Source organism: Tupaia chinensis, unplaced genomic scaffold (assembly GCF_000334495.1).
Source record: "Tupaia chinensis unplaced genomic scaffold, TupChi_1.0 Scaffold000355_1, whole genome shotgun sequence".
NCBI lineage: Eukaryota > Metazoa > Chordata > Mammalia > Scandentia > Tupaiidae > Tupaia > Tupaia belangeri.
Genome location: NW_006159850.1, coordinates 14,576,641 through 14,593,872, shown reverse-complemented (window position 1 = coordinate 14,593,872; position 17,232 = coordinate 14,576,641). Strand labels below are relative to the sequence as shown.

Sequence of the window (17,232 nt, the reverse complement as noted above, 5' to 3'; positions counted from 1 at the left end):
CAAGATCCCAAGAGGAGAATGGAGGAGAAGGGATTGTGGTGTGGCCATCCCCCCTGGGGAGGGGGGTGATTTCTCACTTTCTGTCTCTCCCTCCAGCAAGCACATGCACCCTATAACAACAACAACAAAAACTCTCTAAAATATTTTTTTTAAGTTATCAAGGTTATACATACGCATATCTGAGACAACATAGTGAGGACAATGATTACCTATGAGAGATTTAATGATCTAGTTTTGGATATGTGAACCTTTTGTGTTGGGCTTAGACCCAGCTATACCTAACTCACAGAATTCATTTTCCTGATGATAGAGATGCTTTCTCTTTGTGCTGTCTGCCTGAGACTGATGATGAGTATTCAGTGTCTACAGTTGCCCTCACTGCTGGAAAGCCGTCAAGGCCATGTGTAGAATGACTGGCCAGGGTAGGCATGCTGTCTTCCATGCTGTCCAGAATATAGCAGAAGAGTAACTAAAGCCAGATTTATTTTAGGAAAAATAGAAGTCAATCATTTCACTAAGCATCATTGTTCCTTCGGTAGGCCAAATTGATAGTCAAAGTGCAGATGTATATTTTCATCCTTATCCCCTGCTGCTCTGAGCACACTCCATCCTTATTTACCCTCCTCACATCTGGAGGGTGAGATATGTCAATTGCAGCATGCCACAGTTAATAAGTCAGTCCACATTCAATTGGATTTTCAGCAGTCATGTATATTAGTATGTTGAAGATGATAATGCAGTTTACATTTTTTCCCTGTCATCTATTAATCAGGCTTCCTGTGGATGAAACTTGTTAAGAATGTCAAATACCAGATAACAGGTGCAACAAATTCACATTGGCTTTTCTTATCTCCCCTCACCCAGACTTTATTTTTAATGATTAGATTTGTTATTCATCTAATAATCTTAGTGTGTATCTCATGAAGTATAAAAATATAATAGTCAATTTTACCATCAAATAATACTGTGTAATTCTGGAGCCTGGTGTTTTTCTTGGCCTCTTAAATTTGTGTCTTTACTATTAAAATGAATATAAAAACATTAGACTTTATGAAAGTAAAGCAGAGTACTTCCTTGGATTTAAGAAAGCATTTATTTACAATAATGGAATATGGAAATGATAGCAATGTTTTGAAAAAAGTGTGCAGTGGTGCAATTTAATTGATCAGTTATATTTTAAGAAAATATCTAATTGTTGTTAGAATGGTTTTCCTGGGTTGTTACTATGAGAGTTAAAAACCATGGCCTGGGGGCCAGTGGTGGCAAATTGAGTAAGGTGCTGGACTCCACATGTCTGTTAAATTTTTTTTTTTTCTCCCCTTGCCTCCCTTCGTCCCACCCTCATTATTTTCCACCCTCCTTTCACAGTCTCTAGTATTCTCAGTTGCTCTCCTTGTTTTTATACCTTCCAATCTTTCAGCTTCTGCCATAGAGTCCAGACATTCAGTATATATTACGTGGGGATACACAATGCCCTCTTTCATAATCTGACTTGCTTTGCTTAGCATTAAGTCTTCCATATTCATTGACTTTCTTTTTTTTTTTAATTATTTATCTTGTTTATTTATTTTTAAAATTTGAGCAGAGGAGGACAGATTATTTTTCCAAGCTATATTTTGCAGCTGCTTTTCCTACTCCTAGCTCTTTCATCCCATCTTAACATTTTAATTTATCCAACATTGTATGTCTATTGGGAAACCCCTAAGTTAAAAAAATTAACTAAGTTAAACAAATACTTGTACTTCTTTCAAATATTTGAACATCGGGACCAGCAAATGATGTAATGATTACATTGCTGGACTCCCATGTAGTAGGCTGTAGTTTGAGTCCCAGACCTGGTGGCTTAAAACTCACTCTGGGCATGTACGCGTGCATACCCAAGATCCCAAGAGGAGAATGGAGGAGAAGGGATTGTGGTGTGGCCATCCCCCCTGGGGAGGGGGGTGATTTCTCACTTTCTGTCTCTCCCTCCAGCAAGCACATGCACCCTATAACAACAACAACAAAAACTCTCTAAAATATTTTTTTTAAGTTATCAAGGTTATACATACGCATATCTGAGACAACATAGTGAGGACAATGATTACCTATGAGAGATTTAATGATCTAGTTTTGGATATGTGAACCTTTTGTGTTGGGCTTAGACCCAGCTATACCTAACTCACAGAATTCATTTTCCTGATGATAGAGATGCTTTCTCTTTGTGCTGTCTGCCTGAGACTGATGATGAGTATTCAGTGTCTACAGTTGCCCTCACTGCTGGAAAGCCGTCAAGGCCATGTGTAGAATGACTGGCCAGGGTAGGCATGCTGTCTTCCATGCTGTCCAGAATATAGCAGAAGAGTAACTAAAGCCAGATTTATTTTAGGAAAAATAGAAGTCAATCATTTCACTAAGCATCATTGTTCCTTCGGTAGGCCAAATTGATAGTCAAAGTGCAGATGTATATTTTCATCCTTATCCCCTGCTGCTCTGAGCACACTCCATCCTTATTTACCCTCCTCACATCTGGAGGGTGAGATATGTCAATTGCAGCATGCCACAGTTAATAAGTCAGTCCACATTCAATTGGATTTTCAGCAGTCATGTATATTAGTATGTTGAAGATGATAATGCAGTTTACATTTTTTCCCTGTCATCTATTAATCAGGCTTCCTGTGGATGAAACTTGTTAAGAATGTCAAATACCAGATAACAGGTGCAACAAATTCACATTGGCTTTTCTTATCTCCCCTCACCCAGACTTTATTTTTAATGATTAGATTTGTTATTCATCTAATAATCTTAGTGTGTATCTCATGAAGTATAAAAATATAATAGTCAATTTTACCATCAAATAATACTGTGTAATTCTGGAGCCTGGTGTTTTTCTTGGCCTCTTAAATTTGTGTCTTTACTATTAAAATGAATATAAAAACATTAGACTTTATGAAAGTAAAGCAGAGTACTTCCTTGGATTTAAGAAAGCATTTATTTACAATAATGGAATATGGAAATGATAGCAATGTTTTGAAAAAAGTGTGCAGTGGTGCAATTTAATTGATCAGTTATATTTTAAGAAAATATCTAATTGTTGTTAGAATGGTTTTCCTGGGTTGTTACTATGAGAGTTAAAAACCATGGCCTGGGGGCCAGTGGTGGCAAATTGAGTAAGGTGCTGGACTCCACATGTCTGTTAAATTTTTTTTTTTTCTCCCCTTGCCTCCCTTCGTCCCACCCTCATTATTTTCCACCCTCCTTTCACAGTCTCTAGTATTCTCAGTTGCTCTCCTTGTTTTTATACCTTCCAATCTTTCAGCTTCTGCCATAGAGTCCAGACATTCAGTATATATTACGTGGGGATACACAATGCCCTCTTTCATAATCTGACTTGCTTTGCTTAGCATTAAGTCTTCCATATTCATTGACTTTCTTTTTTTTTTTAATTATTTATCTTGTTTATTTATTTTTAAAATTTGAGCAGAGGAGGACAGAGAGGGGCAGGAGTGAGAAAGCAAGCCACCAGGTCTGGGACTCAAACGACAGTTGGCCATATTGGAGTCCAGCACCCCTAATCACCACACCACTTGCCAGCTCCCATATTCATCTACTTTCTATCAAATGCCAGGGTCTCATTGGTTTTTATGGCAGAGTAGTATTCCACAGTGTATATGTGCTATACTTTTCTTTGGGGGGGAGGGAGGTTTCACTATAGGGTGCGTGCGCTCGCCAGACAGACAGAGAGAGAGACATAGAGACAGAAAGCGAGAAATCACCCCCCAGGGGGGATGGTCACGCCGCAATCCCTTCTCCTCCATTCTCCTCTCGGGATCTTGGGCACACATGCATGCACATGCGCCCGGCGTGAGTTTTAAGCCACCAGGTCCAGCCACGGTCGACTACGTGGGAGTCCAGTGACATAGCCATCACGCTAACTGCTGGTTCCCTATGTGCCATACTTTTGGCGAGAAATCACCCCCCAGGGGGGATGGTCACGCCGCAATCCCTTCTCCTCCATTCTCCTCTCGGGATCTTGGGCACACATGCATGCACATGCGCCCGGCGTGAGTTTTAAGCCACCAGGTCCAGCCACGGTCGACTACGTGGGAGTCCAGTGACATAGCCATCACGCTAACTGCTGGTTCCCTATGTGCCATACTTTTGAATCTATTCATCTGTTCTTGGACATTTGGGTTGATTCCATGTCTTAGCAGTTGTGAATAATGCTGCAATAAACATGGATGTGCAAGTGTTTTTCCCACTGTGTATTCCTATCCTTTGGGTAGAAACCCAGGAGTGGAATTGCTGGATCTTATGGTAGTTCTATTTGTAGGTCTTTGAGGGACCTCCATATTGTTCTCCACAGTGGCTGTACTAATTTACATTTCTACCAACAGTGTAGGAGAGTTTCTTTTTTACCACAACCTCACTAGAACTTATCATTCTTTAAATTTTAAATCTTATCCATTCTGACTGAGGTTAGGTGGTATCTCAGAGTGGTTTTGATTTGTACCTCCCTTATGATAAGGGATGTTGAACATTTTTTCATATGCTTTTTGGTAGTTCATATGTCTTCCTTAGAGAGTTATCTTAACAGGTCATTTGCCTGTCTTTTAATTTGCCTGAGTATTTTTCTGCAGATTAGCTGGTCCAGTTCCTTGTATATGTTGGTTATCAATCCCTTATCTGAGGGTGAGTTTGCAAATATATCCTCCCATTCCAAGGGTTGTCTCTTCACTCTTATTATTGTTTCTCTTGCTGTGCATAAGCTTTTTTATATTTTTAAGAGAGATTTTTTGCTATAGGGGGTATGCATTCACTAGAGAGACAGACGGAAAGAGAGAAATTACTGCCCAGTGGGGATGGCCACACCATATTCCCTTCTCCTCCATTCTTCTCTCCAGATTTTGGGCACACACACACATGTGCCTGAAATGAGTTTTAAGCCACTGGGTCTGGGACTCAAACCACAGTAGACTATGTGGGAGTCCAGCGATGTAACCATTACACTGCCTGCTGGCCCTGTGCAGAAGCCTTTTGGCCTGATGTAATCCTACTTGTCTATTTTTGGGATTACTGCCTTGCTTTGGGGGGCTTATTTAAGAAGTCTTTGCCCACTCCAATGTCTCTAAGGGTTTTCCCTGTGTTTTCTACCAGTAGTTTTATAGTTTGAAGTTTTATGTTTAGATCTTTGATCCACTTTGAGTTCATTTTTGTTAATGGTGAGAGATAGGGGTACAGTTTAATTTTTATACAGGTGGAGATCCAGTTTTTCCAACACCATTTGCTGAAGAGATTGAAATAAAGATATTTTAGAAGAATAATATTCTTTCACTCTTTTCCAGACCCAGTTCTATAAGCCAGGATCCAATGGAAACTGCAATAGTCTTTGGCTTTCATGGAGCTTATGTTCCATGATGAAGAAACATGCAAACAAACAAATGTGTAATTTAATGTCACATATTGACAGGATAGGAGATAGAGAGTGATGAGGGCTCTGTTTATTTCATCAGAGGGGTCAAGAAAGACTGATTTAAGCCATGCAGATATCTCAGTGAAGATCTGTCTGGGAGAGGGAACAGCAAGTACAAAGTCTTATATTTCTGTAGCAGGAACATGCTTGGCAGCAGGCTCCGGCTAGTAATGCTGGAGCAGAGGAAGCTCCTGGAAAATGGTAGACAAGGTTGCAGAAGATGAGGTCATGAAGAGTCTTAGAAGCCTTGCAAGTACTATAGAAAAGTATAGCAATTTTTTCTTCTTCTTCCTGTTTTTTTCTACATTCAATCACTGTACATCTTTACGGTATACAAAGTTAATTTTCCCAACATGACATCAATCTTATTTTTAAACTGATTGAGACTTTAGAACTGATTTTTCTCTTTTGAGGAGTGAACTTTGGATTGAGAAAGAGCAATATAATGGATACTTTCAACTGATTAAGGCATTTAGAATTTCCAGGGGCACCGAGTATTACCTTCATTGAGCCATAATCAGATGTGATTTCACTCTGGTTGCCATTACTCCTTCAAGTGTAGGAGTAGAGGAAAGGTAGAAAGAGGATGTGAGGACATAACCACATTGGTATCCCCCTTGATCACCACACAGAGGCCTTTATTGCAGTAGAGGACATAATTTTCTTTTGTCTGAGACCTTAAAGGACAGAATTACTGCCATGTTTGTGTCCTATCATGGGGCTAATGTAAAATCCAAATTCAGTCTTTTCCTTACTCAGAAAGTCACATCTGCCTTTTTCATATCTACTGCTAGTGTTTTAGTTTGGAGAACGGGCATATTGGAAGGCAGGCTAATAACAAAAATTATTCAGAAGTTTCACCTGGAGAGCATTGTTATACAGGATAACCTTTAAGGATATGAAGTAACTCATGGATAAGTCCCTCATAGTAAAGGGGAAAGAACTCAGAATAAATTTTTTGGCTTTGAATACTGACCTGCCCACTCTGAATCTATGTGTAGTGAAAAAGAGTACATCAGCTGAAGTAATTGCTTAGCTTGCAGCCTGATGGAGCTGCCAAAGTCATAACATCTGAATTAATTTTAAGCCAATAGAGCAATATAAAATAGTATATTACATAATCTAATATAGTCATTTTAAATGTATAACTTCAGAGGTTGGAATACATTTTAAAGGCATTGTTTAAAGAACCACATATTTTCATGTGGATGTGTGCATTGATTATGAAAAAATACACCACTTTGATCAAACTTCAAACCTTCCTCTTTTGGGAAATGGAAATGGTTTGAAAATACCCCCCATAATATTTCAATTAGGCTCCTAAACTATTTCCATCTGTTTTAAATTCCTTATAGAACAAGGCAGAGGATATGTGAACACAGAATAAGACAAAACACTTCAGGATTCTTCTGATCTTGGATCCGTTAGTATCTTATGTTCTTCCTCTCAAAACCTCAATTAGTAAGTTTCCACATGTGCCAGTTGCTTTTCAGTTTATAATTCCCAACAAAACCTTTGCTGGTTGAGTTTGATCTCCTAAGAAACAGTGGAGATAGTACTTATATCTTTAGGATTCTACTGTAATCAAAACTAGACTTTTTCGGGACCAGCAGTCCACATAATGGCTATGTCGCTGAACTCCCAGGTAGTCGACCGTGGTTCGAGTCCTGGACCCAGTGGCTTAAACTCTTGCGGGGCATGTGTGTGTGTGTGTGGCCAAGATCCTGAGTGGAGAATGGAGAAGAAGGGATTGTGGCATGGCCATCCCCCCCGGGGGGTAATTTCTTGCTTTCTGTCTCTCTGTTTCTGTCTGTCTGTCTGACTAGCGCATATGCCCTATAGCAAAAACCTCTCAAAAAACAAAACAAAACACACACACACACAAAACAAAAAAACTAGACTTTTTCATTGCTGAATTCTGTGGGTGTGGGTGTGGGTGTGTGTGTTTAAGAGAGATTTTTGCTATAGGGCATATATGCTTACCTGAGAGACAGACAAAAAGCCTAAATCACCCTCTAGAGGGGATGGCCATGCCACTATTCCTTCTCCATCTTTCTCATGCCCAGCATGAGTTTCAAGTTGTCGGGTCCAGGACTCGAACTGTGGTTGGCCATGTGGGAATTCAGCAACATAATCATACCGCCATCTGCTGGTCCCTCGATTTCTGTGGGTTTTATAAGATCAAGGTGCTTAGTGCAATTTGTACTTCATTATGTCCAGATAGCATAACTTTTGAGCCTGGCACTACCATTTAGAAACCAGAATCAATTGTAGAGCTAAGAGTCCAACATTCAGTTTTAATACATTTCATGACTACTGTCCATTAATTTTTATTACTCACTTCTACCTTAAGGTTTACAGTTTCCTCTTGCCAAGAACAATCTGTTCCTCGATCTCTCCTGGCTGGGTCCTTTTGCCATTCGAGTGTCTATCAAGGTCACTGACTCAGGGAGGCTTCTTTGGTTGTCCTAATCTAAAGCAGCCCTTTCAACATTATCACTTTACCTCGTTTTATTTTCTTCAAAGCCCTTGTCACTTTCTGAAATTATCTTGTCCTGTTGTTATTATCATTACCTGTATTACTATTATACTGACACAAAGAGAAAACGTGTTTTTTATATGCTTTACACAAATTACTGTATGTAAAAAAAAAGTTTCATAATGACAGCTAACATTTTTTGAGTACTCACTACTGACCAAATACTAGGCTGAGTACTTGGCCATCCCAGTCCTGGTCAGTAACATCCTTTCCTGGACTACTGCAGTATCTTCCTAACTAGCCTCCCTTTTCCCATCGTCCATTCCACAGAGAGAAAGCTAGTGCTCGCTCCTTCCTTCCTTCCTTCCTTCCTTCCTTCCTTCCTTCCCTCCTTCCCTCCTTCCCTCCTTCCCTCCTTCCCTCCTTCCCTCCTTCCCTCCTTCCCTCCTTCTTCTTTTTCTCCTCCTCCTCCTTCTTTTCTTTTAATGCCAGAGAGAGAGAGAGAGAGAACACACACTCTCCGTGGGGTGTGGTCATGCCACAATCCTCCTCCATTCCTCTCTCCTATGAAGATCCTGGGCAAACATGCTCACACTCCCGACATGGTTTTCAGACTGCTGGGGCTGAATTTCAAACCACAGTTGGCCATATTGGATCCGACTCCCGGTGCACAGGGCTTACCTGCTGTGCTATGGGGCTGACTTTGTGAATGTTTTTTTCTAAAAGAAAAGTCAGGTTACTTCTTGATCAGTTTTCAGCATCTTTAATGTTTTTAGCCATCCTTAGGTTCTAACTGTGACTTACAAGATCTTTGGTGATGTGGCCCCCACAACCTCTTGGCTGTATGTCTCCTTCCCTTGTCCCCCTCTGGGCATGGACTCCTAATCATTCTTCCCTCAGAGAGCTGTCCACCCTTGTGACTTCATTTCTCATTCACTCAGGTCTCTACTGAAATTCCAGCTGCTCATAGAGGCCTTTCTTGCCTACCCTATGTGAAGGACTCTCCAATCATGTAGGGAGTGGCCGGATTTGAGCAACACAATTGTGACCTTTAAACACATGCAGAAACATGGTTTTTTTTCCCAACGTTGCAAGGCTAGTGAAAGCATTAACAAAAGGCTACACATTCTGTCTCTGTGTCAAGACTGCAAGGTGGTGTCGGTTAAAGGAAACTATGTGTTAGCCAGAGAAGGCCTGAGAAGTTAAGAAAAAACTCATATAGGACTGCAAAGCACCAGAGGTTTCACATCTTCAGTTGATTGACATCTGAAGACAACCGGCCTTGCATTCCACTTCCCCTTTTCCCATTTTTGTCCTGTAAAGGAATAAACGTGACAATGGCTAAGGGCCATGGCTGCCTTCATCAGAAGAGTCTGGACCACCCAGTCCTCTCTTTTTCCTATTTGTGTGTCTGCATGTGTTTATTTCTAATCGCAGCTCCTTCCCCTCAAAAAATGCATTCAGCAGTGCAGGTCATGGCACAATCACTCTGTCTCCTAGTTATGCTTCATTTTCTTCACTCATTACATTACTCGTTTTCCTTCATGCAGCAAGTACTTGCTAAATGTTTGCTCTGTACAAGGCACTGTTGTAGGCATTGGATATACAGAAGTCAGGAAGATGATCGTTATCCTTGTTGACATGGAAATACTGAGGGGACATGTACAGTGAACTTTGTAAGTAGGTAGAATATACAATATGGTAGGTGGCAGAGGGGAAAAGTAAAACAAGACAAAAGGTTAGGGAGCAATGGGGCAGGAGAGAGCTCAATTTAAAATACAGCAGTCAGGTGGGCTGCAGTGAGAGCACGGATGATTGTGCCAAGTCCTAGAGGGGGGAATGGTGAGGAAAGCATGCTCTGAACAGAGAGCATCATGTGTGAAGGCTCTGTAGCTGCAGAGATGAGCAAGGGGGAGAGGAGGAGATGTGGCCAGAGAAATGATGGGCTGTCAGGCCCAGAGCCTTCGTAAGCACCCCAGCTCTCGGCCTTAGTGATTTTTGAGCAGAGGCATGACTTAAGCTGACTTACATTTTAACTGGATTCTTCTGGAAAATAAACCTTAGAGGAGCAAGGGTCAGTGACTTCATGGAGTTGAGTACTTGGTCAGGTCTGTATTTCCATCTGTGTGTCAAAGAGTCCTATTAGCTGGGGAAGGATTTAAGTGCCAACGGCCAGAGTGGCAGGGGTAGAGGTGATGAGAAGTGATCACAGTGTGGATAAGGATTTACCATAAATTGAGAAACAGCACTTTTGAGGTTTTAAATCCAGACTACTGGAAGGATGGAGATGCCGGTGCAGAGACAGGGAGGGTATGAGGGAACAAGTTAGCATAGAGTAGTCAGGAGCAGGACCCAAAATGACTTTGCGGATCCTTGTGAGGACTAGGAAAAGGTGCCTCTTTGGATGAATGCAGCTGGGGCCAGCAGAGTGGGCTGGATTTCAGCTCCTGTCCCTGACTCTTGGCAGGGAACCTTTACACACCATACAGACAGTGACATTAATCATGGGCCTTGATTTGGGACATGGTAAGTTTATCCAATGCGATGCTGACTGGGCACTGGGTATGAGTTTGGAGTTCAGAGGGGCAGAGAGAACTGCAAGCATAAAGACTCTGCCAGGCAGCACTCCTGGCTATTTTACGTTCATGTGTGTGTATATATGTATTGCATTGTACGTTGTATGTCCTTTATTCATCTGTTAATTGTCTCCTCCATCCTAATTTAAGCTAGACTATGACTGTGATCATGTCCTAGACTTAATCTGTGGAGGAATGAATAGACTAATTGGGATGCCATTGCTTTCTACGTGTTCTGCGGTTTCATGAGGTTGAGTGCCTGAACAGGTGTATAAGTCCTTCTGAGTGTCAGAGGTTCCCATTCCCCATTCCTATTCTATGAGAGGTCTTCAATAAATTCAGGAAAAATGCATGTTATCAAAAAAAACTATATGCATGGATTTAAATAATTTTTTGCATCAAAAATAAACTCATGCTTCAGTATCATTTTTTCCATAAGCCTTTTGAAGTTTTCTCATAGGCTCAAAGTCCAAAGAGAGCTTTTAAAAAACACCTCCATCACTTAATAACATTTACATGATTACCGAAAGGAAATCTGAACTCAAAGAGACTACATTTATCAAGATGGCCTTGCAGCGAAAATATACACTAAAGTGATGGGAAAACTTAAATAAAGAAAAATAAACATAGTTTGGGTAACACATTCCTTTCACAGTTCCTTCTAAGCATTTGGCTTATTCTGGAAAGAATTGTTGATGCTTTCCTCTTATAATTAACTTAGTTTGTTGGTGAGGGCTCACTTTTAACTTTTTCTTTGCTGTATTGTGGAGGAGAGTTCTATTTCTGTCTGATGGATATCATAAAAAATGACTTTATTTAGCCCTTCTATTGCATTTAGATTCAAGACTGGGGAAAATAGAGACCTCGAGCCTTAACATTTTTATTTGGAATGGTCAGTAATGGCTTTGCACAAGAGGTAAAGTTTAAACTGTAGTGTATCAGTTAGATGTTGCTTGTATAATAACAGATCATTCCAAAATTCAGTGGCTTAAAATAATAAGCATTTATTATTATTACTCGTAAGACTATGGTTCAGCTGGACAGTTTTTCTTGTCGTAACTGGGCCCACTCATGCATCAGGTAGGCAGTTCTGATCATTTTGACTGGGCTCTCTCCCATATGTGGGGTTCAGCTGGCTATAGGCTGATAGGGCTGGGACATCTGGACTCTCATCTTGCTGTAGGCTCTAGCAGGCTTGCTTACATGGCAGTGGTAGGATTCCAAGAATGAGATTAGTTATGTTCAGAGTTTCTTGAGGCTTAAAGTTGAAACTGGTACAGCATAATTCCTATCACCTTTTGTTGCTCAAACCAACAGGTGGAGAAGTAGACTATTCCAGATGAAAGAGTAGCTAAGTCACATTGCAAAGAGTATCGGTACAGAGGTGTGTGATTAGAATCATCCATCTAATACATGGGTTAGAAGGATAAGTAAGGTGTAGAGAAGGAGGTGAGGAAAGTGGTTTGAATCTCCTTTGATGTAAAGAAAAACATGATTTGACCATCACTGTCGTCAATGTGATCTCCGTAAGTCTCAGAAGAACAGGAAGCATAAGCTTCTCTACTGGCTTGAAGAATACTTGAACAGTTTTCTCTCTCAGAGAGGGAACCTTATTGAAAGTATGTCTGTAATTACCTTGAGAAGTTTTTATAGAAGTACACTAAGTGGTTTTGCAAGATGCCTGGTATACAACCATTTTTCTTGCATAGTTCTTGCGATCATACTGTTTGTTTCCCTCCCCGGCCCGCCACACACACAAATAATGACGGTACTGTTCCTTTGTAGGATTACGCCCATATGTTGACCTGTGTTACTGAAAGAGAAAAGTTTATTGTACCCATCAAAGCTAGAGGTGCACGAGCCATCCTAGATTTTCCTGACAAGCTGAATTTTTCCACTTGCCCTGTCAAATACAGCACTCAGAAGATTCTGCTGGTACGAAACATTGGCAACAAAGATGCTGTGTTTCACATCAAAACTTGTAGGTATGCATTTCTTCAGCTCTTGTTTTTGCTTGATTATAGCTAACTCTAGCCAACCCAAGTAATTTGCCAAAATAGTATTTGGGGCATAACAGCTTATTACAGTCTCCAATTGTAAAGTTTAACAACCCAACTAATGTAGAATAGACTTTGTCTTCACCTTAGAGAAAACTAAAATTTAAGATTTACTATCTTATCTCCGTCATTTTACTAAATCCTCGTACCTGTTTGTTTGTTTTGAAATGCTGTATGAAAGTCCTTTTAATATAAATTATAGCTCTTGGGAATTTACAAATATTTGCTTTGACTGAGAATTTTTATAACTTAGCTGGATTCATTTTTTGTTGCTTTTATAATAGATTACCATAAATAAAGTGGCTTAAATCAACACCAGTTGATCACCTCACATTTCAGTGCCTCAGAAGTCTCACTGGGATAAAATCAAAGTGAGAGCATGGTTGTAGTTCTTTCTGGAGGCTTGAAAGGAGAATCCCTTTCCTTGCCTTTTCCAGGGCATAGGGGTCATCCCCATTCCTTGACCCCTGACCCTCAGCTTCCTCATCTGAAAAATGGGGGAAATTATAGTTGCCACTTCATAGGATTGTTATGAAGAAAAAAGAAATTAATTTAATTAACATACGAAGGTCCCATATCCGTGTTTGCTCTTTTATTTTTAATTCGGATGTGGTCATGCCAGTGTGGTAGGCAGGATAATGGTTCCCCAGGTATGTCCAGATTCTAATCTCTAAAACCTGTGACTGTATAATGTTACATGCCAAAGGAGGATTAAGGTAATTAAGGTTGCTAATCAGCTGACCTTAAAAGGGAAAGATTATCCAAGAGCCTCTGGGTGAGCCCAATGTAATCACAAGGGTTTTTGTAACTAGACGAGAGAAGAAGGGGGATTCAGAATGATGAATGTGAGGACTCAACCTGCTATTGGTGGCTTTGAAGATGATAAAACTGAGGGGTAGAGAGGTTGTATGATTCCCTCAAGAACACAGATCAAGTAAGAGATGGGATTGGATTTTAATATGAATGATTACTGAGTAGCTACAATGTAGACACCATGGGGCAATATAAAGGATAATGAGACAACCCTCTCAAGGAATTCTCTTATAAGATGGGAAAGAACTATTTTTTATGGGACATGAAGACAGTAGTTGGTCAGTGAGGCCTTAACAAGAATGACCAATTTGGGAAAATAGGAAGCAGGGGGTAGAATTCTTTTCCATAGCTTTTGGGAAAATAGCTTATATATTGATCTGGATTGTGAGATCTTTTTCAGAAGGGCTTTATCTGTGGAATCCTTTGCTAGTTTAAGGATACATTTCTCAGAAAGCATTAGTTAGCACTTGTTTCTTTCTGGTTTCAAAAGGTTAGACTACTATAGGATACTCATGGAAATTTCTTGGTTTAGAGGTTCCTGGAATGGTAAGGCCTTATCCTTCCGAGCATTTCAGGTGTATCACTCTTTCTGACCCTTTCATGTAGTTCCACATTTGTGTCTACAATCATTTTCTCCTGGATGAAAAATTTCCTTTAATATATTTTGTAATACAAGTTTACTATAAATTCCCTAAGCATTTATCTATCAAAAAGGTTTTTTCCTTAAGTTTGAACAGTATTTTTCTCTATAGTATAGAATTCTTGGTTGACAATTTTATTTATTTATTTATTTATTTACTTATTTATTTATTTTTGAGAAGTTTTTGCTATAGGGTGTGTGCACTCACCAGGAAGAGAGAAACAGAGAGACAGAAAGCGAGAAATCACCCCCCAGGGGGATGGCCACGCCACAATCCCTTCTTCTCCATTCTTCTCTTGGGATCTTGAGCACGCATCTACATGTGCCCGGCATGAGTTTAAGCCACCGGATCTGGGACTCAAGCTGCGGTCGACTACATGGAAGTCCAGTGACGTAGCCATTATGCCATCTGCTGGTCCCGATAATTTTATGTATTTTTTTTTCAGTATTTTAAAGATATCCTCAATTGCCCTTTGGTTTACTTTTTTTTAAAGAACCATCCATTTAATTTCATTTATTATCATTATTGTTTTTTAGATTTAATACAGACATTCACCAGAGAGAGAGAGAGAGACAGAGAGAAAGTGTGTGTGGGGGGGGGGGGAAAGGGGAGATGCAAGCCACCAGATCCAGGACTTGAACCACAGTCAGCCATGTGGAAGTCCAGTGCCTTAATTACCACGCTACCTGCTAGCCCCTAGTTTACATTTTCCTAATAAGAAATCTGCTGTGATTCTTATGTTTATTCCTCTGTATGTCATTATGTCCTTTTCTTGGGCTGCTTTTATGATTTTGTGTTTATATTTGATTTCTAGCAGTTTAAATATGATGTGTACAGGTGTTTTGTGTGTGTGTGTGTGTGTGTGTGTGTGTGTGTGTTTCCTGTTGTAGGATTTTGTTTTGTTTTTGTTTGGTTTTGGTTTTAATCCTGCTTGAGGCTTTCTGAGCTTGGTGGATCTTTCATTATTTTTGGAAAATCCCCCTAATTTTAATTTTTATAATTTATGGGACCTTAACTATCCCATAAATTTAACCATTTATTAGAACATTCTTTCAGTGAGAAACATGTGGTCTTTCTCATTCTTCCTTCTGCTTTAGGGAAGTTCTATTTGCCAGGAGGAGAAGCAACAGGTGAGACAATCTACACGTGTCCTGTGTCCCTTGTGGGGCAGGGGTTGTCTGTTACCTTTCAGGCCGTTTGCCTATAATCTCAGCTCTCTGACTGGTTCAAGAAAAGTTCTGATTTTGTTTTTCACTTTCTGTTTGATTTTTTTTTTTTAATTGTTAGTGTGAGAGGCACATTTTTTTCAGGTTTCTGGACCTTAGGGGAAGCAGGACTCTGAATTACTTGAACCATCGAAAGCAAAGGCAAAGATTTTTTGGAAATCACTCTCCTGACACGGTTCCGAAGCACTTGTACAGCCTTTATTAGTCACCTCACAGGGCACTCACATATTTGAACGGGGGAGAAGGAAGTACGTTTTTCATCGGGCTCACCAAGGCTTTGAAAGAATCCATCTTTATTGATTTTTATTTTTTATTTATTTATTTTTTTGAGAGGTTTTTGCTATAGGGCACATGTGCTGGCCAGAAAGACAGAGAGACAGAGAGACAGAAAGTGAGAAATCACCCCCCCCAGGCTGATTTCACACCACAGTTCCTTCTCCTCCATTCTCCTCTTGGGATCTTGGACACACACGCACACACACATGCCCGGCGTGAGTTTGAGTCACCGGGTCCAGGACTTGAACTACAGCCAGCTACATGGGAATTTAGCAACATAGCCATTATACCAACTGCTGGTCCCATTTTTTTTTGTTTTGAAAGAATCTTATAACTACCATTTATAATACACATTAAAATCTTCCTTGCTACATTGGTATTTTTTTTCTGTGAAAAAGGGAAATCACTCAGATGTTAAAACAAGTGCAGGCAGCAAATTTTCCTGGAATGTTTGGCTGAATCTTAATAATTACTCATAAATGGTAACTTTTTACATGTTAGATTCATTAGATATAAAGCAAAATCACTTCGCAGATTTAATAGTGTAAAGCAGAGAACGATGTAAAGATCTGTCTGTATAATTATAAATGTGAAGCATCATCTTTTCTTAATGTGGAAACAATTCTAAGGTAAATGGGCAACCCAGGGACTAGCCAGGAATCATCAAGATATTTCAGTCTCTCGTTCAGCGTTCCCATTTTACAGATGACGGAAGTCAAGTCTGAGGATAATGGCTTTCCAAGTTTCCCCAGTTAGTTGGTATCAGAACCTGATGTGACAGACATGGCCCAGTTCTGGGCTCGTTAGCTCTCAGGCCCACTTCTTGTCCTTCCCCTGCTCAGTATCACTTTGGGGCTGTGTTAGCCTTCCCAGCTTCCTGGGTCACTTGGATTCCAGCAAGGTTTGACAGGTGGAGGCACTAGAAGGAGAATGGAGGGTAGGAAGAAGGAAGAAGCCAAGGTAGTTCTGTTCCCTCTCCATCTTCAGTAGAGTCCCCAACAGTGAGTACTTCTCCTCTGTGGTTTAAGCAGCTGTCACACCGGCTTGCCATTGTTCCAGCTTCTACCAGATAGTCCTGGTCCCCAGGATCTGATAACACTTCTTCCTCTCCAATTGCCTCCTGATCAGAGGTAGAAATGATTTATTCCTTTACTAGTTTCTGAGCTCTCATACTATCTTAGGTGAGATTTCTCATCTTTCTTATTATTGCTGTAACCAAGTCTCACCATTAAATTCCCTTTCTGTAAATATTATTTCCTTCCTGTTTACACTCTTTATAAAATAGTGTTTCGATGTTATTTCCACAAATTGCATGTTTTCCAACTATTTTCTGAGCTGCCTCAAAGCCTTTCAGTCTATCTCCTTTCTGTTTAAGTCGGCCACAATTGACTTCTGTGGTTTGCAGCTCTATTGGCTATAATGGGAAGGATGTAGTTGAATTTGTGGTCATCTTATTGGATCAGAATCTCAGGGAGATCTCCTGGTTAAGTATCGAGTTTGAAAACTGCATGGGTGATTCTGTTGCCCTGACAGGATTCTTCAGTCAACATGATTGTTAATAACAGGGTAGAGCAGTGACTATAGTTTGAAAACTTGGAGTCAAAAGTCCACGGACTGGGAAGCCGGCGCGGGGCGCGCCCGGCGGAAGCCGGCGCGGGGCGCGGGAGAGCCCATGCCCCCGGAGCGGGATGGGGCTTGGGAAAAATTTTCGG

General features: G+C 40.4%; 1 protein-coding gene across 1 annotated transcript in view; it reads left to right on the top strand.

The window, feature by feature from the left end:
- Positions 1-17,232, top strand: part of HYDIN (HYDIN axonemal central pair apparatus protein) — a 378,086-nt gene that overhangs the window by 65,868 nt on the left and 294,986 nt on the right. Inside the window, 1 exon segment of the mRNA XM_006152662.1 lies at positions 12,293-12,492. Coding sequence (XP_006152724.1) covers positions 12,293-12,492 — 200 coding nt within the window.